Here is a 26500-nt window from a genome sequence, read left to right on the forward strand (position 1 = left end):
CAGTACAGGTCTACTGGGAGCGGTTCCCCCGGAGCTTCTTCCTCCTAACGCAGCGGCAGCCTCTAACTTTTATTGGAGGTCCAATGACTCAACCGTTTGACCTTGGTGACCGGACCACTTCAGTGGCAATTCGGCTCGGACTTGAAGTTCCCGTCGGTGCAGTATATCACAGGACGGGGGTGCTAAAAAGTCTCCAGCAATGGTGCTGATGGCCCATTTGGGCTGCATCCAAGGGCTCCCCCAGCGTTGGCTAGAGGCGTTATTAGCCAGAGACCCTGCCAACGTGGAGAGAGAGAGAGAAAAGAGAGACAGAAAGAGAGGAAGATATAGAGAGAAAGGGGGAGAGAGAAATGCCATTAAGGCAGCGATTCTGCGCCCTGTCCATCCGTCAGTCATGCTTTGAGAATGTGTCCATCAGGGTGCGTCTCCTTAGCCCTCGCTGACAGAGCTGGTTAACAGGATGCTTTAAAAAGCTCAGTGTAATTACACCGCCCCGACACTACACTACACTGGACCTGAGACCCCCCCCCCCCTCTACCCTCCCCTAGCCCAAAACCTAAGACATGTCTCACACCTCCCTCTGTCGTTCTCTCCAGCTTAGCGTAGGTCTCTCTATCTTTCTGTCGTCTCTCTTTCATTCTCTCTCTCAATTTCTTTCCGTCTCTCCCTCTCGCTCTCCCTTGTCCCATCTCTCTCTCTCTCTCTCTCTCTCTCGCTCGCTCGCTCTCTTTATCTTCATCTGAGCATCTCTCTCTCTCTATCTTTCCTTCATATCTCTCTCGTGTTCGCTCCATTTCTACCTTTCCATCTCCCCATCTCTCTCCCCCCCTCCCCCCCTCTTCTCCCCCCTCTCTCTCAACCCCCCCCCCCCCCCCCCCCTCTCTCCATGGGAAATCAATTAAGCCTGGCTGATCCAAGGACATTCAGTTACAGCAACGCGGCAGAGGAAAATTACGGCTCAGCGACACCTTATTCTCAGGGATCAGTAATTATGCCCCGAGGAATAGCGGTGTTTCACTGTGCATGCACTCTCAACTAGATATCCATGTCAAATACGGAAAGTAACCCAACAACAATCCTTTCAATCGTCATGGTCTGTACATACTACAGCACATGTTGTTATTCTATCGGTCTACGCTGGCATATATCCCTTCTGTCAGATATATTTATCTGGGTACTATATGGTTCTAAACATCTATGAAATGGAACTTAGAAACTACAGACAAACGATCAGATGTACAGGTGACGGCCAAAAAGATGGAAAACACAGGGAAATGAGGGACACAAAGTATATTGGAAGCAGCTGCTTTCACACAGGTGTGCTTCCTGAGTTAATTAAGCAATTAACATCCCATCATGCTTAGGGTCATGTAGAAAACATTTTCAGCATGCTATTATTTTGGCTACAATGGCTCGGCCCCCATAGGATGAAAGTTCCCCCCCCCCCATCCACAGGGCAAGAGTGGTCACTAAATGGTTTGACGAGCATGAAAACGATGTAAACCATATGCCATGGCCGTCTCAGTCCCCGGATCTCAACCCAATGGAACACTTATGGGAGATTCTGGAGCGGTGCCCGAGACAGAGTTTTCCACCACAATCAACAAAACACCAAATGATGGAATTTCTCGTGGAAGAATGGTGTCGCATCCCTCTAATAAAGTTTCAGACGATTGTAGAATCTATGCCAAGGCGCATTGAAGCTGTTCTGGCGGCTCGTGGTGGCCCAACGCCCTACTAAGACACTGTATGTTGGCGTTTTCTTTATTTTGGCAGAACTTTAGTCCACACGGCAGGGATCATCAACTAGGTTCAGCTGCGGGATGATTTTTTATTGAGCGGATGGTCAGGGGGCTGGAACATGATTGTAAATAATTTGCGGACCTCAAATTGACCGCAAGAAGCCAAACAGATATAATATTCGACTAAAACATAATCATTTCAAACCTTGCTTGCGTTTGTATACGGTCGCATACACTGAGTGTATAAAAACATTAGGAATACCTTCCTAACATTGAGTTGCACCTCCTTCGAAGTTAGCGATTTCAAACGTGCGCTACCGCTCGATAATTCTATGATTCTTTAACGATTGTCCTGATTGTTATGGAGTTGTCAGTTGGAGTTGGAATCCATTGTAAAAATAAAAAAGTATAATATTGCTTTTTATGCGTCCCCTGCCAAATCAAAAACAAATCTGCTCTTGGCAGAGGTTATGTAAAATGCTACTTTTATCCAAAACTACAGATTTCAGCACCCAAAGAAAAGCTTGCAGACATTTTTACAAGTATTGACTGATAGTGACTTGATGTAGTTGGTGGTACACACTTCTGGGAGCATCACAACTTAACTCTGTAGATAACATTATACACTGAGTGTACAAAACATTAGGAACAACTTCCTAATATTGAGGTGCACCCCTTTTCCCTCAGAACAGCCTCAGTTCATAGGGGCATGGACTCTACAAGGTGTCGAAAGGGTTCCACAGGGATACTGGCCCATGTTGACTCCAATGCTTCCCATAGTGTCGAATTGGCTGGATGTCTTTTAGGTGGTGGACCATTCTTGATGCACACGGGAAACAGTTGAGCGTGAAAAACCCAGCAGCGTTGCAGTTCTTGACACACTCAAACGGGTGCGATTGGCATCTACTACCATACCCCGTTCAAAGGCACTTAAATGACCCTCTGAATGGCACACATACACAATCCTTGTCTCAATTGTCTCAAGCCTTAAAAATCATTATTAAACCTGTCTCCTCCACTTCATCTACACTGATTGAAGTGGATTTAACTATTGACCAATAAGGGATCATAGCTTTCACCTGGATTCACCAGGTCAATCTATGTCATGAAAAGAGCAGGTGTTCCTCAAGTTTGGGACAATTTGTGTATATATTTCTATTATGCGTAGCAATACTTTGGAACAGATTTACAAAATTAAAATCACTTGGAGCTGATTTGCTGGTGTTTTTACAGTATTTTATGTCCAACAAATCCATGTAAAGCTTAATAAATAGCAGTGATACTAGTAAGAGCAGTGATACCAGCCAGAGCAGTGATACTAGCCAGAGCAGTGATACCATCAAGAGCAGTGATACTAGCCAGAGCAGTGATACCAGGCAGAGCAGTGATACTAGTAAGAGCAGTGATACTAGCAAGAGCAGTGATACTAGCCAGAGCAGTGATACCAGCCAGAGCAGTGATACCAGCCAGATCAGTGATACTAGTAAGAGCAGTGATACTAGCAAGAGTAGTGATACTAGCAAGAGCAGTGATACTAGCAGTGATACTAGCCAGAGCAGTGATACCAGCCAGAGCAGTGATACTAGCAAGAGCAGTGATACTAGCCAGAGCAGTGATACCAGCCAGAGCAGTGATACCAGCCAGATCAGTGAAACTAGCCAGAGCAGTGATACCAGCCAGAGCAGTGATACCAGCCAGAACAGTGATACCAGCCAGAGCAGTGATACCAGCCAGAACAGTGATACCAGCCAGAGCAGTGATACCAGCCAGAGCAGTGATACCAGCCATAGCAGTGATACTAGCCAGATCAGTGATACTAGTAAGAGCAGTGATACTAGCAGTGATACTAGTAAGAGCAGTGATACCAGCCAGAGCAGTGATACCAGCCAGAGCTGTGATACTAGCCAGAGCAGTGATACTAGCCAGATCAGTGATACTAGTAAGAGCAGTGATACTAGCCAGAGCAGTGATACTAGCCAGATCAGTGATACTAGTAAGAGCAGTGACACTAGCAAGAGCAGTGATACTAGTAAGAGCAGTGATACTAGCAGTGATACTAGCCAGAGGAGTGATACTAGGCAGTGATACCAGCCAGAGCAGTGATACTAGCCAGAGCAGTGATACTAGCCAGAGCAGTGATACTAGCAAGAGCAGTGATACCAGCCAGAGCAGTGATACCAGCCAGAGCTGTGATACTAGTAGGAGCAGTGATACTAGCAGTGATACTAGCCAGAGCAGTGATACCAGCCAGAGCAGTGATACTAGCCAGAGCAGTGATACTAGCCAGAGCAGTGATACTAGCAAGAACAGTGATACTAGCAAGAGCAGTGATACTAGTAAAAGCAGTGATACTAGTAAGAGCAGTGATACTAGCCAGAGCAGTGATACCAGCCAGAGCAGTGATACTAGCAAGAGCAGTGATACTAGTAAAAGCAGTGATACTAGTAAGAGCAGTGATACTAGCCAGAGCAGTGATACTAGTAAGAGCAGTGATACTAGCAAGAGCAGTGATACTAGTAAGAGCAGTGATACTAGCCAGAGCAGTGATACTAGTAAGAGCAGTGATACTAGCAAGAGCAGTGATACTAGTAAGAGCAGTGATACTAGCCAGAGCAGTGATACCAGCCAGAGCAGTGATACTAGCAAGAGCAGTGATACTAGTAAGAGCAGTGATACTAGCAAGAGCAGTGATACTAGTAAGAGCAGTGATACTAGCAAGAGCAGTGATACTAGCAAGAGCAGTGATACTAGCAGTGATACTAGCCAGAGGAGTGATACTAGGCAGTGATACCAGCCAGAGCAGTGATACTAGCCAGAGCAGTGATACTAGCCAGAGCAGTGATACTAGCAAGAGCAGTGATACCAGCCAGAGCAGTGATACCAGCCAGAGCTGTGATACTAGTAAGAGCAGTGATACTAGCAGTGATACTAGCCAGAGCAGTGATACCAGCCAGAGCAGTGATACTAGCCAGAGCAGTGATACTAGCCAGAGCAGTGATACTAGCAAGAGCAGTGATACTAGTAAGAGCAGTGATACTAGCCAGAGCAGTGATACTAGCCAGAGCAGTGATACCAGCCAGAGCAGTGATACTAGCAAGAGCAGTGATACTAGCCAGAGCATTGATACTAGCCAGAGCAGTGATACCAGCCAGAGCAGTGATACTAGCAAGAGCAGTGATACTAGTAAAAGCAGTGATACTAGTAAGAGCAGCGATACTAGCCAGAGCAGTAATACTAGTAAGAGCAGTGATACTAGCAAGAGCAGTGATACTAGTAAGATCAGTGATACTAGCCAGAGCAGTGATACTAGTAAGAGCAGTGATACTAGCAAGAGCAGTGATACTAGTAAGAGCAGTGATACTAGTAAGAGCAGTGATACCAGCCAGAGCAGTGATACTAGTAAGAGCAGTGATACTAGCCAGAGCAGTGATACCAGCCAGAGCAGTGATACTAGCAAGATCAGTGATACTAGTAAGAGCAGTGTTACTAGTAAGAGCAGTGATACTAGCCAGAGCAGTGATACTAGCCAGAGCAGTGATACTAGTAAGAGCAGTGATACTAGCAAGAGCAGTGATACTAGTAAGAGCAGTGATACTAGTAAGAGCAGTGATACCAGCCAGAGCAGTGATACTAGTAAGAGCAGTGATACTAGCCAGAGCAGTGATACCAGCCAGAGCAGTGATACTAGCAAGAGCAGTGATACTAGTAAGAGCAGTGATACTAGTAAGAGCAGTGATACTAGCCAGAGCAGTGATACCAGCCAGAGCAGTGATACCAGCAAGAGCAGTGATACTAGTAAGAGCAGTGATACTAGCCAGAGCAGTGATACCAGCCAGAGCAGTGATACTAGTAAGAGCAGTGATACTAGCCAGAGCAGTGATACCAGCCAGAGCAGTGATACTAGCAAGAGCAGTGATACTAGTAAGAGCAGTGATACTAGTAAGAGCAGTGATACTAACCAGAGCAGTGATACTAGCCAGAGCAGTGATACCAGCCAGAGCAGTGATACCAGTAAGAGCAGTGATACTAGCAAGAGCAGTGATACTAGTAAGAGCAGTGATACTAGTAAGAGCAGTGATACCAGCCAGAGCAGTGATACTAGTAAGAGCAGTGATACTAGCCAGAGCAGTGATACCAGCCAGAGCAGTGATACTAGCAAGAGCAGTGATACTAGTAAGAGCAGTGATACTAGTAAGAGCAGTGATACTAGTAAGAGCAGTGATACCAGCCAGAGCAGTGATACTAGCAAGAGCAGTGATACCAGTAAGAGCAGTGATACTAGTAAGAGCAGTGATACTAGCCAGAGCAGTGATACCAGCCAGAGCAGTGATACCAGCAAGAGCAGTGATACTAGTAAGAGCAGTGATACTAGCCAGAGCAGTGATACCAGCCAGAGCAGTGATACTAGTAAGAGCAGTGATAGTAGCAAGAGCAGTGATACCAGCAAGAGCAGTGATACTAGTAAGAGCAGTAATACTAGTAAGAGCAGTGATACCAGCCAGAGCAGTGATACCAGCCAGAGCAGTGATACCAGCCAGAGCAGTGATACTAGTAAGAGCAGTGATACCAGCCAGAGCAGTGATACTAGTAAGAGCAGTGATACCAGCCAGAGCAGTGATACTAGCAAGAGCAGTGATACTAGTAAGAGCAGTGATACTAGCAAGAGCAGTGATACTAGTAAGAGCAGTGATACTAGTAAGAGCAGTGATACCAGCCAGAGCAGTGATACCAGCCAGAGCAGTGATACTAGTAAGAGCAGTGATACTAGTAAGAGCAGTGATACTAGTAAGAGCAGTGATACTATCCAAAGCAGTGATACTAGTAAGAGCAGTGATACCAGCCAGAGCAGTGATACTAGTAAGAGCAGTGATACCAGCCAGAGCAGTGATACCAGCCAGAGCAGTGATACTAGCCAGAGCAGTGATAATAGTAAGAGCAGTGATACTAGCCAGAGCAGTGATACCAGCCAGAGCAGTGATACTAGTAAGAGCAGTGATACTAGCCAGAGCACTGATACTAGCAAGAGCAGTGATACTAGTAAGAGCAGTGATACCAGCCAGAGCAGTGATACTATCCAGAGCAGTGATACCAGCCAGAACAGTGATACCAGCCAGAGCAGTGATACCAGCCAGAACAGTGATACCAGCCAGAGCAGTGATACCAGCCAGAACAGTGATACCAGCCAGAACAGTGATACTAGCAAGAGCAGTGAGCAGGTTTCTTCTTTTCTCTCTCATGTCCAACAATTTAACACATGGGGAACCCTGCCATACAGGATGGACATGTGTGTTCCCCCCCAACTCCTCCGATAAACACACACACACACACACACACACACACACACACACACACACACACACACACACACACACACACACACATATACACATATACAGAAACACACAAAATAGCTGAAAAGGTGCAGAGAGGGGGGGAATTTGGAGGCTTGGCCAGTGTCACTCCAGACCCCCTTTGGTCCAGTGTATTTGACTAGAGCCATTGGCCTGGTTTCAGCTAGGTCTACCATCTGTCCCCTCACCCTCACAGGGCTCCAATCCTTACCTCCACAGTCTGGACATGCCGTGTGGTTCCTCAGAGACACACACATGGACAGACAGACAGAACAGTGCCGACAATACCCACAACCAACTCATCATCTGCCCTGAAAGGCTGCAGTGCGTTGGTACTTTGTAATTCATTATACGTATGTTATGTCTGAGTTCAGTATGACTTGAGAGGAATTACGTTCAAACCTTCTTTGAGCAGCAGTAATGAGAGGATGCTATTTGTTAGTTGTTGTTATTTGCTCTGGTGATCTAAGGGGACTTGGCGGAGGTCTGTGATGACACATTGTTTGGGCTGGTAATGGGGTTGGGGTTCTTGGGGCCCCCTTCTGAGGTTCTACTGGGTTGACATTTGGAGGTCACTGTGAGTTACGAGCGCGGCTGGGGGACCACGGGCCGGTCCCCTGGATGTGCGTGTCTGTATGTGTAGGAGCCGCAGTGTAAACAGTGAGAGGATCTGTTTATGGGAGACCACCCTCTCCATTAGCACTGCCTTAACATGTTTACTACCCAGCAAACAAAACACATTGCAATCTCTCTCTCGCTCTCTCTCTCACTCTCTCCCTCTCTCTCTCGCTCTCTCTCTCTCTCTCCCTCTCTCACTCACTCTCTTACTCTCTCACACACACTCTCTCTCTCTCCCTCCCTCTCTCACTCTTTCTCTCTCACTCTCTTACTCTCTCTCACACACACACACACACTCTCTCTCTCTCGCTCTCTCTCACACTCTCTCTCTCACACGCTCTCTCACACTCTCTCTCACACTCTCTCTCCCTCTGTCTCGCTCTCTCTCTCTCCCTCACTCTCACTTTCTCACACTTTCTCTCTCACGCTCTCTCACTCTCTCTCTCTCTCACACTCTCTCTCACACTCTCTCTCTCACTCTCTCTCACACTCTCTCTCACACTCTCTCTCACTCTCTCTCACACTCTCTCTCACACTCTCTCTCACACTCTCTCTCTCTCTCTTCCATTACCCTTGCTCTTCTGCATGGGAGAGTCTATTGTCTCTTAAAAACCACATTGACTGTAAACTGGTGCGCTTTTTAAAGAGAAAGCTTGACTACAAAGTAGTAGGTTATGTGTTATTGTCAGATGTACAGACAGAGAGCATTATGAAAGAGGATTAAGTTGTTAAATTAAAGATGGCCCTTCCTTTGTGAGTTGCTCTAGATTCTATTAATTGAGGTGATTGAATTTATCGAGTTCCTTCTTAACGCTAATCATATCACTAGCATGCCGACGGAGAGGTCAAACCACTCATTCCGTGAGGACTACATCTCTTCTTCTGTTCCGTTCCTTCAAAGAAACCATTAGTGTTCACCAGGCTGGGAACAGAGAGGACGATCTGTGTTTCACTGGAACACCTTTCATCCAAACATACCGCATAGGAGAGGATAAACACAGACAGAGAGACACACGCGCGCACACTTTGATAAACAGACACGCGCGCGCGCTATCCGGATAACACACTAACAGCTTGTAGCGGGTGCGGGCGGAGGGGCCGGCACGCTGGCACTCTGTTTGTCATATTTCTTGTGGGCCTCGCCATCTGCCGGGGTGGCATTTTCATGGCTGTTTACCCTGACTCCCGCCAAGGAATCATCTGCCACTGCATAATGCCGTCCGCGGGAAAAAAAACGCGGATTAAGTTGGTAATGCAACTGAGACTATTGCTAATTTGCTGTAATTGGGAAGAAATGAAGATAAATGAGGGCGAGGAAGGCAAGGCAATCAGTGCGGCAGGCAGTACAGCTGTGCTTTTGGCCAATCTCCCCCCCTCCGGCCCCCCGCGCTCAACAAGGTACATGCAAATCCACACTAATGACAAATATGCTAGCCCCTCACCCAGCACTATCCCAACACTACCCCAGCACTGCAGCTCTGTGGCACGGCCTTTACTTTTCACCCAGTTTGATTCGTTCTCATCCGAGACTGAGAAGAGCGTCGGCCATAAACAATGTCCTTAGTTTCACTCCTCGAAACAATAAGTAGCCTAATAGGCAGAATAAGAATCTTTCTGCACCATTTCAATTAAATAAATCTAGTGTATTATTGCGACATTTCCTTTAATCAAAAAGAAACCGTTTGATTCAACCCAAATCTGAGACCAGTCGATAGAAAAGCTAGTTCAAGTTGTGGCATTAGTGTTCCATAACTCCCTTCCAGTGCAGACCAGTGCCGGTTAACAGTAGTGATTAAGAGGCTGCCGGCTAAGATTGACATTTCTTTCCCTCCTCTCCCTCTAACAGTGACAGTTAGGAGATGATTGGGGGGGTTTGTGAGAATGGCAGTGGGTTTTAGGCTCTCTGTGGGGTGCCCGCCGTGCCCCCTGCATCCTCTAGGGTTGTGCCAGGCGGCCCCTGGCATCCCCCTTACTCTGCCAGATGTCCCTAAGAGTACACCCCCGGCTCCAACCCAAACCCCAGCTCCCAATAGAGGAGACCCTCATAGGCCTCAGTATAACTGCCACTCATCACCCCCACCATGAATCCGTGTCTTTCTGAATATGCTGCAGTTGATGTTTGCGGTCGTACCGTTATACTTTATAAATGCAAGCGATATCAATGCTAAACACTTGGGAAGTCTTAAAAACCTGCCTTAATCAAAACCTGCCCAGTCTGGCAGGCTGGCAGAAGAACTAATTCAGCCTTGCAAATGGTGCATCTACTGTACGGCAGTAACAGCACTGTACCTAATGCAATTCACTGCAGCTAATCCCTAACAGCCCAGCACAGCCAGTTGGACAGATTTAATGTCTGCCAGTGGTAAATCTTATTACTAGCCATGAGTCAGGTGTGAACATGTCTGTGAGAAGAGAAGCAGGGATTGCTGAGAGGACACTGAGAAATAAGTCTTTACATATTTACGAAAATACCTGTTTACCGGGGTAGGGGGCTGGGGGTGGGGGGGGGCTGCGGGGATCCTGGGTGGGGAAACCTATTTACACGCAATAACAAAGAAGTAATGAAGAAAAAACATTTAAATTGTCAGTCATTAATTCCCTCCCAAAACAATGAGTACAACCCACCAGAGGCCCTGGCAGAAGAGGGTTGGAATTGAAAGGGAAAATGATTAAAGAGGTCTCTTAATGAAGTGTTAATTGCTGTGAGGAGAGGAATGGAAGTTGGAGGAGTTGAGCGGGTCTGACAGCAAGACAGAGGAGAAAGGGTCTATAGAACTACGGCCTCTGAGCCCAGGCAACGCTCCGGCGTTTGAGGTGGAGGCCTATGGCCAGACAGGGGAAGGCCAACAGGAAGATGATGGGGACACGTCCTGTTATGACAAATCAACTCTTAATAGAGTTTTAGGAGTGGAGGATTATTGAAGGCTAAGGGGATATTCTGACAGACAGATCTGTGATATTAAAGAGAGACACTGCGGCACCGTGGCGCTGCTGCTGCACGTGTAGCGACATGGTCATTCATCATGAATTAATAAAATGTCACAACTATGCCATTATGAACAGGACGGCTGTATAGGCTTAATACTACGTCATTCAATGTAAGTGTAACCATAAGCATTTCTCTAGCCAAAAACACTATAATTTCCAGGGTATTTACAAGCAGTCGTCAGACTTTGCCGTGGGTCACTTCCTGCTCCTGGTTCTAAGCATCTAAACATCTGTTTTGTGTAAGATGGCTGCGTATTTCGCGTCCCCTTATCACAGAGACACATTAATGGCCATCAGAGTGCCTGGCTCCCTTTGAGCGGTTTATAGCGGCGTGTCTTTGATTATAAGTCGTGCTCACCGCACAGAAAGGGAAGGAGACGCTTCTTTGATATCGCCCTGCGTTTACATATCAATGAGCTCCACCAAAGACTGGAGCTGAGCTATTTTCCTCAACGCCATTCCCAGAAAACATTTGAGCCGAAGAAAGTGCATCGAACACGCAACCAATCTGGCACAAACACATGTGCACTTTCGCACACGCACACAGATAGAAACACACACTCTCTCATACACTCTTACAGGAAAACACATACACTCGACCCCCTTCATAAATAGTCAAACGGGCCCATGATAGAAAGTGTCTGAGTTTGGGATCCCATCAAGTGTTTATCCTCTGCTGGCTACAGCTAATTTGGTATTTAGAGCTGAAAGTGTCTTTACAGGTTTTCATTAGGCATCATTTTGAGGCTCATTTGAAATCAATCCCCTCTCCGACGCTTCGGCCTGCTCGCATGTCAGCCGGATGAAAAATGATCGGAGGCGGAGGGGCTCCTGACGGCCCCCCGTCCGTTGCGCTCGCCCGCGCCGTTAATACAGTATCATCTGGTACCAAGAGCGGGCAATTCCCCCATCTCATTACCAACAGGATCTGTAGGTCATTACGCTGGATGGATTCCCATTATCTGGACCAAGGGTTTTAGTCTAAAGACGGACGCCTTGCGCTCTCCCTCTCCTCTAAACACGCGCCCTCTCTCCTCTTCACCTGACTAACCTCTCTCTCTCTCTCGACCCCATTCGCAGACACGGGGCCCAAGAGGTCAGACTAAGGAGAGGGTCAGAGCGCCAGAAGAAAAGGTCCCCCTCTACTCTGCTGTCCGTGTCACTCTGTTGAAGACACCCTGAAATGGCTTCCGTCAGGCAGTTGACCATAATTGTGACACTGCTGACATGGTCTCGTCAAGGTCGACACGCTGACTGGGAGAGATGGAGAGGAGCGTTCGTGTCATGCTCAGATCGTGCGATTCTTCTTCTTTCACAAAGGGCTGCTGTCGTTTGTGACAGGTCTACCCTTCATGTCCGTTTCCTGTGCGAACAACCCTGAGGCAGTGCACCCCGGGAGGGGTGGGGGGCTGCGGGGCTGGTGTCCCCAGCCCGTCCCTGTGAGGACCGCTGATCGGGCTGGTGTTGTGGCATTTCCTTGGCAGAGAGAGGAACGGGCGACACTGACAATCCAGACAGAGTCTTATCTCGTTTTTCTCCGAGAGACATCTCATTTCATCCACAGAGCAGAGCCGGTCAGAGTGAGAGTTGTATTTGACCAGCCGGTTATCTGACACCGTAGCCTAGGGTGGGCTAATCAATGGTGCTCCTCTCCGACACCCAGAGACATGGGGGAGTGACATAGGGGAGAGCATGTGTGCCATGTATGAGAGGTCAATGGGATTGTCTGTGTTTATACCCATGTGGCGCGTGACCATTTCATGTGCAAACGTCATAGTGAATTTTATATTTGTCCTCTGCTCCAGTGATGTGTGTTCGTACATGTGTAACCTCCTGTATATACTAGAACTACTGGTGTGTAGTGTACAGTGTGTGTGTGTGTGTGTGTGTGTGTGTGTGTGTGTGTGTGTGTGTGTGTGTGTGTGTGTGTGTGTGTGTGTGTGTGTGTGTGTGTGTGTGTGTGTGTGTGTGTGTGTGTGTGCCAGTGTGTGCTGTGCGGCAGCCTCAGTGTGAGTGGTCAGTATGCAGCCCCTGTCCCTCTGAGGGCCATGATTTATGGGACATTAATTCCTGATGGCTGGAACTGGGAGAATATTTCAGCTGGAGGACGAAGGGCTGGAACATTTTCTGAGCCGTCAGCAGGAAAGACAGAACAGATCAGGGGGAGCTTCAGCCATTTGAGGTGACAGCACTTCTCTGATCCATACATATAACCTACGCTTCTATTTGTTAGAGAGAGAGGCACTAGTCATGTCAGACGCAGGCCGCCCACAAACAGGGCTATCTGGCAGACTGTTATGGTACAACTCATTATGGAAATGAATATTATTATGTGAGAGTGGACTCTTAAGAGAGCACAAAACAGAATTCTGAATCTATGTTGTCCAGTGAGGTGTCTTGCTGAATACATTGCGACTCTCGTTCTCAGTATTGTCTGTGGTTTACATCAGTGCTGTTCATTTGGTTCCCACAAGGGGCAGTATAGTGAGCTCAGAGCCCGTGGGAGAGGGTCTGAGCCACAGACTGAAGGTCTGAAGAGAAGAACCGCAACACGGAGCTCAGTAACCGTATACTTAAACACATGGAACAACAACAACACAAGAAACCAAAACACTGATGATGTAATTGACAATGTCAGGAATGTTGTGTCAAACGGGTCCAATGTCTTTCTGCAAATGAAACGTACTTGTTACAAAACAACGACTCTGCTGCCCAAGTTCCAGAGAGAAGAACGCGTCCACATGAAACAACAAGAGGCGCTGAGCCCAGGGGAACCACAGTGAAAGGTGATAGCTCTGACCCCAGCTCACAAGACCAGCTGGGATCACCCTCACACTCGCCGCGCTGGTCAATACTGGACACGAAACAAACTGCTCAGGGCTATCCAATGACACTGTCTCTCGGTCAGATAAAGGGAAGAGGGGTGTCTCCTGTTGCAGCTGTGTGGAGGAAGGGAGGGAAGAAGGGAGGGAAGAAGGGAGGGAGGGAGGAAGGGAGGGAGGGAGGAAGTGTGGGATCTATCTACCCCTTCTCTTTCAGCCTTCTCTTCTCTTGTGTTTTTCAAAATGGCAGCGAGACAGGAAGGGGCTGTTATCAAACAGGCCAATCAGACTAAACAAGAGTGACACTTGCCCAGCAAAGACACGGGGCTTCAAAAGAGGAGGAAAAAAAAGGAAAGCGAGGTGAGCGATAGAGAGTAAAGAAGGAAAAAGTGCTGACCGGTTTGGTGGTTAGGGATTTGAAACGACCGTGCGTACACAGATCGCTAGGTGCCCACGCTTTCCCTACGAGCTTCCCCTCTCTCTCTCGCTCTCTCTTTCCGTCTATCTCTCGCTCTCTCGCCCTCTCCCGCTCACTCTCTACACCCCACACCTGTTTTTTGCTAACTCTGCAAATCACGTGCCTGACAGATTCCAGAGCCAGTTTAAATAATGCATGGGATTTCTCTTTTAACTTGTCAGTCGCAAAGGAAAAATATATCACTTCTTCTCTGATGTCATTTGTGATGGTGATTTTCCCTGACAGTACGCCATTAGACCAATGAGTCCCTTTTCTGCTCGGCTATTCTTCTCCAGTCGCCTCGACCAGAAACACATGTTCTCCTTTTAATATTCTCTTCCTTTTTTCCCCTTGTTAACAGGATTTCAGAGGCATATTTATATTTAAAGACACCATTTCACAGGAGCCCCTGTGCCTCTTTGCAGCTTTTCGGGCTGTAAAACCCAGCGAGTATAAACATCCTTTCAAACAGTCTCTCCGCGCTGAGAAACAACTTCTGCTCCGCACTTTAGGAGACTCCCCAAAGTTAGAGCGGGGGGGGTTAAAGCCAAATTGGTCAACTGATTACAGGGCTAAAAGAAAACGATCAAGCGTTCGTCAGCTCTCTCTCTGCCTCCAAAAGCGATGATTTCTAAGTGTATCATTTTTGTTGGTCTTTGGGGGGGGGGGGGGGTGTCGCTGTTTGAGGAGATATGGGAGGGAGAGAGATTGAAATCGTGCCTATCTCCGCTAACCGTTGTACGCAGATAGCTGAAGGTTTTCTTACAGCCCATCCCGCACGGAGGGGAAAACGCAGCTTAGCTGGCCCTTTGATGTTCTCCAAAAAAGCAGCTTGCCTTCAGAGAGAGGGAGGGGGACCAAACACAGCCCCCGGGAACGCAGGAACGAGAAAGAAACAGGGAAAGAAAAGAGAGAAGGCGCGAGAGAGGGGTAGAGGGAAAAACAGAGACATCAGGCTTTGCAGCTGTCGTCTAGGGATCAGTGTCTTGGCCGCGGAAGAGAGAACACAACGGGTTAAAGTCGGAAGGATATCTTCTGAAGCTGTTTGTTCAACTTAAGAGACGTGATTCGCTAGATCAGATTCCAACGTCCCTACACCACCACCACCCACCTCTCAACAAAGCGTTGCTGCAAAACCAAGCAGAAACCACAAGGCCTTTCTTCCAACTGTTTTTAGGGTCAAAGTGGATTTTACTGAGATGAAGCAGTGCTCCCCCTCCTTCTCCTCCCCTGTCTCTCTCAGGTGGCTGCTGCTACAGCTCTGGCTCTTGGTGGTGGGGTTGAGTCAAAGTCATATGAGAAGGCAAACCTGGGAGGGGGGGGTGGGGGGTGAGGGTACAGTGAGCATGCTTTAAATCTATTCACAAACAGGCCCAAATTTGCGTAGGCACACTTCGTGAAAAGTCTCCTCCTGCACCCACACACACCCCTTCTGCTAAACCACTCAGGGATCCGTTTTACAGGTAGTGTGAAGGCATGGACTTACTCAGCTGAATAAAGGGGAATGGGTGTTAGTCGTCATTTCCACCCATGGACTCTGGTTGAACTGCTTTCTGTCTTTGGGTTATTGGCCCCCAGGTCTCGGTGAAGTTCGTCCCTTCAAATGCCTTCTGCATGAGGGCTAACTCACTGGCTTCTTCATTTCGGGGAATGGAGTAGCCTGCTGAATTGTGGGTGACTTGTGTGACAGTGTGAGCTGAGGCCCACTTGCACGGCAGTGTTTCACCGATCCGCTGGACAGAACGCCAGGAAAGCCTGCTGCCTCTCTGTAATGATTCTCAGCAGCAGCATCGTTATCATCATCATTATCATCGGTGGTGTGACAGAGAGGGGCCAGCTCACCGTAGTGCTGGTGTCAGGGAGGAGTACATTAGAGGGTCTGTGACAGCGTGGGACACACAGGCACCCAGCCCTCGCCACTGACACACCCTCTTCTCTCCATCCAGCTCTGTCATCGTCGCCCAATCTCATGGCTGTCTCGTTACAATGTACCGGAGGAGATTTAACTATCGGTAATCATCTGGGTTAAGGTGTCACGTTACACCAATATTGTTACATGGCTTCATTTGATCAGGAACATCAATTAGGCTCAGCAAGACAGCGGGATTCATGGACACTTTCTGCCTGCCTACTGTCGCCAAGGCCAGCCACTCTTTTACCGTGCAAACAGCAGCACCCCAAAATACAAATAAATGAATCCAGTAAATACTTTTGTAAGTTCTCTGTTTCCAGCTAGCACATTTGGTTCCACTTGGTTCCCTGACCGCTAAAACTGAATGTTTTTTAAACGTTCTGAGAACGGAAGTGAAAATTTATTCTGTTCTGGGAATGTAGATTTATAGTTGCAGGAAGGTTCTGAGAACGTTTTATTATGGTTCCCTGAAAGTTTTCTTGTGAGGATTTATAAACCTTCCGGGAACGGAAATTGTAGGTTATTTGGAGGTTTTTGAATAGCTTCCTTAAAGACTTTTAATAACACTGCTAGCATAGGTGTTACCTGTCCCAGACCTGCTGTTTTCAACTCTCTAGAGACAGCAGGAGCGGTAGAGATACTCTCAATGATCGGCTATGAAAAGCCAACTGACATTTACTCTTGAGGTGCTGACTTGTTGCACCCTCGACAACCACTGTGATTATTATTATTTGACCATGCTGGTCATTTATGAACATTTGAACATCTTGACCATGTTCTGTTATAATCTCCACCCGGCACAGCCAGAAGAGGACTGGCCACCCCTCATAGCCTGGTTCCTCTCTAGGTTTCTTCCTAGGTTTTGGCCTTTCTAGGGAGTTTTCCCTAGCCACCGTGCTTCTACACCTGCATTACTTGCTGTTTGGGGTTTTAGGATGGGTTTCTGTACAGCACTTTGAGATATCAGCTGATGTAAGAAGGGCTATATAAATACATTTGATTTGATTTGATAGGTTAACTGTTTGGAACTACACAGACAGGACACATGGAAATGTATTTACTTACACAGTAATCGTGCAAAAACATTTCTTTTTTATTGTGGCACGGCGTCAGTGAGAATTACCCTATGATCTTCTGTTGTCTGTCCATGGAATTAGTCCACTGCCCCACCAGGATGGAGCTAGAATGCCATGTTTTTTCTCGTTATGCTGAAGTACTGAAATTACCACAGAAGCATGTTGTTTCTTAACATTCTCGGAACAATTTGAGAAGATTACTTTAAATAGAGCCATAAGGAAACCTGGTGGAAACGTTGTGCTGAAGTATGTTCTCTGAACTATTTGAGAACATTCCCAATGCCAAACCAGTTGGAGAACGTTCCTAGAACATTACCAACCTTTTTATTCAATATAACCATGTTTAAACATTTAGAAAACGTTCTGTAAAAGTAATGAAACGTTATTTTTGTCAAGTTCCTTAAATGTACTGAGAATGTTCCAAGCAACTATTCTGCACCATTCCCAGAATGTTGTGGGAAGGTTGTATGCAAAATAACCACAGGACAACACGCTCTCACCAAGCTCTAAGAAACATATGGAAACATATGGAAACATATGGTTCTCAGAACGTTTATGTGCTAGCTGGGTTTTCTCCCTCGCAGGCCTTGTGTGTTTATATGTAAACAGTGTGAAGTATAAATAAGTGTGCACATCAGCTTGTCCTGTCTCTGTGTGTGTGTGTGTGTGTGTGTGTGTGTGTGTGTGTATATTTACTTGTCCCTCTACATATTCAGACTCATGTCTCTATCGGGGGCGTCTGCCGTGGCTCTGGGCGGTGATAAAGAAGGCTGTCTGCGTGGCGCCTCTATTACCCGGCCCGCCGCCACGCGCGTTGTTAGTCACACACGCTGCCATCACCACCATCTAAATGCACGGTCAGGTCGCAGCCATTAAGGACGCCATTAGCCTCAATAAAATACGGCTAAAGTGAAAGCAACGCGAGGGCCAGAACCAATTACCTGTAGTCACGTGTGAAGCAGCCATGGAGAAAGAGACATGGCCAGTGGAAGTTTACAAGGAGACAAACCTTTCCCCGCAGTCTCTACCTAAGATACCTACTAGAGACGGCTAGACAGGTTATTAACATACCGGCTGTGGACTTGAACAGATACATCTGTTATTATTGGGGGGGGGGCTAATATTTTCATTTGAGTTGACAGTCCTAATACATATGTGAATTACCTTTATTATAAGGGTTTTCTGTTATACTTTCCTGTTTATTGTGCCTCAATAGTTAGCTGTGATACATTTTTTTTAAAAGTGCAGTATGTAGGTTGCTTTGCCTCTGACCTGCGTTGGAGTTGAGCTCGTCGTTCTCTGACTCGGTCCCGTTCTGGCTGCCGGCTCCGTGGAGGTTGTTCATGGCCATCAGCTTCATCTTCTGCAGCTTCATCGCCTCGGCCATCGCTGCAGCCGTCAGCCCTGCAGGACAACACATAAATACTGTACACAAATCACACGCATACACAGCAAGGGAACGCACACACCTCAAATCAAAAATCAAATCCAATGCTATTGGTCACATACACATATTTAGCAGATGTTGTTGCGGGTGTAGTGAAATGCTTGTGTCCCTAGCTCCAACGGTGCAGTAGTAGCTAACGATACACAACAATACACACAAATCTCAAAGTAAAAGAATGGAATTAAGAATGTCGTAGTGGTATTGACTAGAACCCAGTAGAATACAGTACATACATAAGAAATGGGTAAAACAGTATGTAAACATTATTAAAGTGATCAGGGTTCCATTATTAAAGTGACCAGTGTTCCATGTCTATATATGTAGGGCAGCAGCCTCTAAGGTGCTGGGTTGGGTAACCGGGTGGAAGCCGGCTGGTGACAGTGACTAAGTTCAGGGCAGGTTGGATGGAGGCCGGCTAGTGATGGATAGAACAAAATGCCCTACAAGGTAATAAAATGGCAGATGTTCATACAGTATCACTGTAATACAGGCCTTTGCAGCTCTTTAGAGAAGAACACAACTTGGATGCTGTGTCATGCTTTGTTTTAACTCTTTCACTGTAGTCTCTCTCAGTCCAAGCATGTGTACTTGGTCTCCAGAGACATGTCTATAGAGGAGCCAGAGTGAGGCTTTCGCTGGCCCCAGGCCTCCCCTGACCCCTCCAATCCAGGGACAGCTGAGGGGAGCTGGGGCCGCTGGTGGCGGTAGGGAGGGTCCCTCCCCGTCCGTCTCAGGAGAGCGCTCACTCCCTGAGTCTCTCTAAGAAGCCCAGCTACCTTCAGCTCATCAAGGGCTCCACAGCCCCGGAAGCCATCATCACTCTGCCCAATTAGGCCCCTAATTAATTCAATTAGACGATGAAGGGACACATTAAGTAATTAATTAAATGACGACGCAATGCCTCCTTGCTTTGCCGTGATCTAAATTTCTTTGCAAATCAGGACAAAAAAATAGACATCTTTTTCATTTTCTCCCCAGGTTCATTCAGACAGTATATGTCACCTTGATCTAATTCATTAACGGAATCGCCTCGAACGGAATGGGAGACGTGTAAAAAAAAAAAAAAAAAAGAGAAAAAAAAAGCTCATTCATTTATCATTTAATTTTGTTGGTATGAACATGAACACTTAAGTTACTTTCCCCGTGAAGGGAAGAGAGTCTGATCGGAACCCCATTACTCCACCGCTGTCAAACACCAAAGGCGGAAAATTAACTGTGCCGCTCTCGTCGGCCAATGTTTCTCAATTCCACTACACACGGCAAGGCAAATAAACCAGCAAATTATTCTAACTTGAAAAAATATAGACAGGCACAGATAGAGTGGGAGAGGAGAGGGAAGGGTGGGGGGGGGGGGGTTAAGACAAATGAATCTCTGTCCTTACATTTATATTAAAAAAACAAGCCTTCTATTTTTATGCATCCCGGCCCCTCTCTTCCAAGCGTGCCTGAGGAAACAGGCGAAATGTTTTCAATAGCTACATTTAAACAAAATGTCATGATGATTGATTCACTTTATTATGAGTTCATTTTGTTGCCTAATCCCAGACAGTCAGAGGCACAGCTGCAGCAGCTCGGAGGGAAACTCAAACCTCTTCTTGAGCACTGAATTAGCTGTCGACGTGTGGCCGACGGGGGAAACAGGAGAAAAACAGCTGACAACAACATGGAGGGAGCACGACGTCAACTCTGCTAGTGCCGTAAAAGCTTGGCAGAGCCATCCGTATATCAAGCCTTATTTTTGGTGGGATTTGAGGATGCGCTTGGGGGGGGGAAAGACTTGCATGCTTGAAATTCATCTTGTCGTGAACTACTGTAAAGCCTTGTCTAAACAGAGAGGGCAGAGGCAGAAGGTTTAGGCGAGCTAGGACACTTTCCCATATCTGATCATATGATCTTCTAACGCGCCTAGCCTACTAGGGTCACTGAGGATTACTGGCTGGCATACATGAAGTTGGCTTATACGGAACTACAAATTATAATTTATGCTAAGAGTTTGTCACTCTCGTCGTACAAAATCCCTTCTTATTAGAGTCTTGATTCCACTAATTCTACATATGTAAACTGAAGTACATGAACAGGATGAGCTTGCAAGCCAAAGTAAGGTAGCGAAGCTTCAAAACTCTGCTTGAATTTGAAGCAGCTGTATTGAAAAGGACACAGATCTCATCTCCCTGGCCCTCATCATAAACTAAAAGCTATTGTCTGTGTCTCTGTGATCTCTCATCGCTGCCTATGCTCTCTGTCAACTAACTTTCGATATATGAACAAGTCATACGGTGGATCGACTGTTTATGCCCAGTCCAGGCCAAGTTCTCTCTGAGAAGGTAAAATTACCTCGAAGCTTATTATGCACTACAATAGTCTATAGCAGCTCTGATTGAGGTGAGAGAGAGAGGCAATCAACAACCACTGCCTAGCAGACCACATCGAGAGCATAAAATACCACAACAGAGAAAAAAACACAATCAGTGCATTGTCTTTATACATTTTTCCCCCCTCCTGATTTTACATGGAAGACGAGCCTGTGAGATCAAACAGGGAACGTAACAGTAATTGATGTTTGAGTAAAGTCACGACCCACGGAAATGGGAGCCCGCGGATGAAAGGGGAGCGGCGTTTTCCAGGGGTGGACAAACAGATTGCTTATTGTTTGCCTTTCATAGCGCTCCTTAGATGTAGAGGACCCCGGTCAGCCCCCACTTTGAGAGGCCTGGCCCTCAGAGTCAGCCCTGCTAGATGAGTGTAAGGCAGTCAGGCACATCGGACTGGACGAGCCATCCATCCTATTTTCTCTTTTCAAGCCCCATCCTCCCTTTCTCTTCACATCAGATTGGGAGGGGCCATTCTTGCGGCTAATCGTTAATCTGGCTGGGATGGTCTGGGGCGTAGTCCTACCCTGTTACCCTGGGCAGGTTACAGAGGGCCTTTGTGGTCTCTCTGGGGTCAGACACAGGCCAGAATTCCTCCCGTACATTCAGTCCTATTGGCTTTTGTCAGGCCCAGCCCAACAAGGCGTCTGTTTAATTAAAGGGGGGGATACCTGGTCAGGCGGATTCCATAGAAAAAAAGTTCATTCCATTCTTGTAATCTTTGTCTGACCCAGCACTGTGGCTATTGATTTTAATAAAGACGCTGGTATTCGCTGGTCCGTTTGGATATTCATTGTGCAGCAGAGACATTCATCTATGGCCACTGGAGGAAGACAGCAAAGGAATGCAGATATATTACCTTTACACAGTCCCTTGTTTAAAAAAAAAATCTTCCTATCATTATAATCAGTACCACCTCCAGTCTTTTGGGGCCCGACGTGAAATTTGGTTGCCCCCCCCCCACCTCGCAGGAAAAACGTTTTAGTGCCCCCCCTCTTGGCAGTGGATACTTTTTTTTGCGATGTTAAACTACATTTCCTAAAATTCGGCACATCCTGCCATGAGGTGTAGAGAAAGTGTTGCAGTTTTAAATCACATTTTCTTAAATTCTTCACATTTTTGCCATGACTTATGCCACGTTCATATGACATCTGAGTGAGAGTGACTAACAAAATCAATGGGGGCCCCCTGGAGGTCAGGGCCCCTGAGCGCATGTCCTGCATGCCAGGTCGGTAGTTTGGTGATTATTAGGCCTACTACTAAAAGGTTTAGATACCTGGCTAGTTTACCTAGCAACAACAACAACAAAAAATGGTAGCTGACATTGGCTAATTGAGTGACTGACATGAGTGGAAAACTCCTGAAATTTTGAAATGGCCCGACGGAGCAGTTTCTTAACTTCACTGCCATTGGGCAAGCAATTTGACTGCAAAGAAAACAAGTCTGGCCGGGCACCACGAACAAAGTGAGACGGGAGCTCCCTCCCTCTGCGCAAACACAAGACACCTGCACAGCTGCTGTAGTCCACAACAACGCTGAAGAATGACAAGACAATGGGAACGAGATGAAGAGGGAAACGGAGACTATTACGCACTACAACCAAACAAAGGTATGTTCAAAGTGTGTCGAGCAAGTGAACGCTTTGAACGCGTCGTCAACTGCTAGGACAGTTAAACTGCCGTCACATTGACACGTTTATTCATTCTAATGCCATCGTTGAATTTGTGCCGAGTTTCACTATTTACCAGGGCCACTTGGTGCTTATAGTGGTGTTTGGGCTACTGATGTTTTCATCATTTGACGGTGCGTATTGGTGGTTGGTCTATTTACATTTTTTTGCCGTTATAAAAATAACCTGTCACCAAGTTCCAACACAGAACTTTTCCTGAACAGTTGAATTTGTGTTTTTTTTGTTGTTGGTGGGTTTTTACATATAGCCTACAGTAACATAAACGAATGAAAATGCTATTGTGTTAAATGAAATAAAATACAAATCGTATTCTAACGTTACCCTTCATAAACACCACCAAATATTTATTAATGACACTGTTAGAATGTTGCAGTCAGAATGACTGAAGGGGGGGGTACCCATCAAGGCGCAACAGTTCTAATGTTAAATTACTTTTAAGCCTTGAGACAATTGAGACATGAATTGTGTATGTGTGCCATTCCAAACGGGGCGTGGTAGTAGGTGCCGGGTGCGCTGGTTTGTGTCAAGAACTGCAACGATGCTGGGTCTTTCCCGCTCAACACTTTCCCGTGTGTATCCAGAATTGCCCACCACCTAAAGGACATCCAGCCAACTTGACGCAACTGTGGGAAACATTGGAGTCCACATGGGCCAGCATCCCTGTGGAACGCTTTCGACACCTTGTGGAATCCATGCCCCGACGAATTGAGGCTCTTCTGAGGACAACTCCATATTAGGAAGGTGTTCTTAATGTTTTGTACACTCAGTCTATATATATATATAATATACATTCTTTTTGGGGGTCGGGGGCCCCCTAACGGCCGCGGGGCCCTGCGAGCAGTGCGTAGTCTGCGTATCGGAAGATTTGAATGCAAGGGAATTTTCCATCGTGAAGCTTATAACACGGACAGCAGTGCACAGCTTATTCTATCTAAAGTCCTGGGGGGGGCAGACAATTCAGATATCGAGTCAGTGCGTGGAGCAGCGGTGTCCATATATGTAGCAGTACGTGTCGCCGGCACTATCTCTCTCACTTCAGATATTCACTTAAAGGCCATTACAGGCATACAGAGGAGTAGGACTCCATTGAGCTGGAAGGGCTCACTCAAAGCTCTCTTTCGGCCCAAACAATTCCACCAGATTGGCTTAACAATTGTACATGTGAATTCATACAAAGGAAAGGGAAGGGGAAAAAAACGGATTGCCTGTGAGAACAAGCCTGCAGAGATCGTGTTTTTCAGCCAAAACGGTCACTTGTGTTCATCTCAATTCTCCCCACCGCATGCGTTATCGCATTTTACATTTCTCCTTTTCAATGGGGAGAATAACATCTTTTCTTCACTCTGACAGAGTGTCCCAGGAAAAGTATCAGATTTGGTGTGAAAGAGGAAGAGGGCAATGGGGGTTGAAGGGGGGGGGGGTTGGGCACAGACTCTGCCTTTGATTCTCAACACAGTAAATATGACCTTCCTATTCCGCGTTTTCAAGTAAACTGAGATTGCGGGAAGGACAAAAAAAGGAAGGGGGTAGGGTATACTGTATTTAATTCACCTTTGGAATTTCCGAACAGCGGAACAAGGAGGAGACGAACGCACAACAAAGAGAGATGGCTCCGAGGCGTAATCAAACCCCCGTGCATTCTACAAATGTGGTGAGAATCCCAGAAATAGGGCAAGATGGAGGTGGCTATTAAAGCCAGGATTACCTGCAGCTTGTGGCCTTGTGCTGTTCTGGACCTGAGCGGAAGGCTGCTAGGACATGGCCGTGTCCGCCTTCTCCAACATACTGTACTGTTACAATACGACATACAGTACTGGCTCTGTGCTGCAAAACGGGCCGTGTCAGTCGAGTGTCCCAATACAGACATTCAATAAGCCACTGGGCTTTCAAATGCAAAGCTTAGCCGGAATAGAAGGCCCATCAATTGAACTGGAGAATCGGTGAGAGAAACCCTTTGCTTCAGCCTGTGCTGCTGGGAGCAGAGTGCCTTAACGAAGGCTGTAATTAGTCCTAATTAAGTCAGACCCTAATGTTGAGGCGTGCCGTTATGAGAGAGCACGGAGCAGTAGGGGAAGTGGGTGTTGGGGGTGCCATTGTCTCGTGGGGACGCACACACACACACACACACACACACACACACACACGTAATGTCATACTCTACGGATCATCAAAGATTGACCCATTGGCCCATCTCTCCACCAGACTACATGTCAATATTCTCCAGTCAGATACCAATGACAGAGAGATTTTTCAGTATTACAATAATACAATATAAAACACGTATTTATTTGATAACCTTATCTTTGATCACACATCTGTCAATCAATCCCCGCTATCTGTCTGTGTACTGTTGACATTGGCAGGGGGGTGTGCAGGGGACACACTAACCAGCCAGTGATTGGAGTCTTTTAACACATGAGCTGAATCTCAGATGTAGCTTTGGAGGAGTGTGAAAAGGATGAGTCCTGGAATAGAAATGCCCGTTTGCATGACACGGGCTGGAGAGGAGACTGGAGAGGCCACCGTGTCTTCATGACCCTGACCAGCCGCTCTGTCTCTCTCTCAACATGCTGAAACTCTCTCAATGTAATCTCATCCTACAGTACTCTGACCTTCTGTAGATTACATCTTTACATTTTAGTCATTTAGCAGAGGGGGGGGGGATGATGGGGTCGCTTATCCAGAGAGACTCTTAAAACGGTATTGTTGGATAAGGGCTTGTCAGTAAGCGTTTCCCCCGTAAGGTGAAACACCTGTTGTATTCGGCGCATGTGACAAATACAATTAGATTTGACTTACAGGAGAAATTAGGGTTATGTGCCTTGCTCAAGGGCACACCGGCAGATCTCTCAACTAGTCGGCTCGGGGATTTGAACCAGCAACCTTCCGGTTACCGGCCCAACGGTTTTAACCTCAGGGCTACCTGTCGCCCCTCATGTATTGTACATGCAATATGCGACACGTTCTCACACATACTACATGTGCGTCAACATACTAAATATGTTGTGAAAATGGGGGGGGGAGATTATTACAATAATAAACCACATAAAATACTTTTTCTGTTCTGTGTTAAGACCGGTGCAATTTTTTTTTAAAGGGCTAGTCAATTCTCATCTCTGGATGTGGTATGAAAATGAAAAACGTGTATGAAAAAAAAAATGTGAGGGGTGGTGAATATGTCCCAGTAGCAAATCCTTAAATCGTTCTCTCATCCCTTTAATTGTCTGCATCTAACGTTAAAGGGGACACTTTCCACCTGCTCCTTTGTTTAACAAAAGCAGAGCCTTAATCTCTCTCTTGTCCCTTTAACTGTGTGCATGTGCGTTTGTGTGAGTGTGTACATACATGCGTCTGTGTGTGTGCCCGCGTGTACATGCATGTGTGTGTGTGTCTATGTGTGCGTCAGTCGATGGGCTCAATTTTAATTGAAGGCAGTCAATTCAGGAAGTAAACTAAAATGACAATCCAACAATCGAAAAAAGGGCATTTAATTTAAGCGACTCCTCAATAAAGTGAAAAGTAGAAGCTATTTATATAAAACGTTTTTAAAATGCCGATTTGTTTTTACTACCTTCAGCCCAACCATGGTGTGTGTGTGTGTGTGTGTGTGTGAGTAGTAGGGACACTACTCTCTGCGTCGTCCAAGTGGCCACAGGACACAGGCAATAATTAGCAGACACAGCAGCAGCAGCTTGCAGTTTTATATTACATCAAGGTAAACTCACACTGCTAGGAGAGGAGATGACTTATATCAAACGGGAATAAGCTGTTAATTAACTCCCTGCCGTAGCAATCACTTCCTCTGTTTCTGCTATGGACTTAACCATCGCTGGCTTCAGCACGTATCCATGTACAACCCCCCCCCCCCCCCAACGGTCTTATTGGAAAACGGACATAGCCTTGTAATGGCTGTTTGAATGGGAAAGTCAAGGACAATGTGAGCTGAAGCGAGAGGCTGAGGAGTCAAGTGTCTGGACTGTGTCTCCTCACTCTTAGCGGGAACTTTCTTTATCGTGGTCGGAGCCTGG

General features: G+C 46.6%; 1 protein-coding gene across 8 annotated transcripts in view; it reads right to left on the reverse strand.

The window, feature by feature from the left end:
* The window catches only part of dacha (dachshund a), a 134589-nt gene that overhangs the window by 28068 nt on the left and 80021 nt on the right, over window positions 1-26500 (reverse strand). For 4 of the 8 annotated variants that reach the window (XM_029701557.1, XM_029701555.1, XM_029701558.1 and 1 more), the window contains exon 3: window positions 18239-18370. In XM_029701557.1, the coding sequence (XP_029557417.1) occupies window positions 18239-18370 (132 nt within the window). Of the gene's footprint in view, window positions 1-18238; window positions 18392-26500 lie in introns of all 8 variants that reach the window. The other 4 variants (XM_029701556.1, XM_029701553.1, XM_029701554.1 and 1 more) reach the window with 1 other exon arrangement.

The sequence above is a fragment of the Salmo trutta genome, chromosome 19, assembly GCF_901001165.1.
Source record: "Salmo trutta chromosome 19, fSalTru1.1, whole genome shotgun sequence".
Taxonomy (NCBI): domain Eukaryota; kingdom Metazoa; phylum Chordata; class Actinopteri; order Salmoniformes; family Salmonidae; genus Salmo; species Salmo trutta.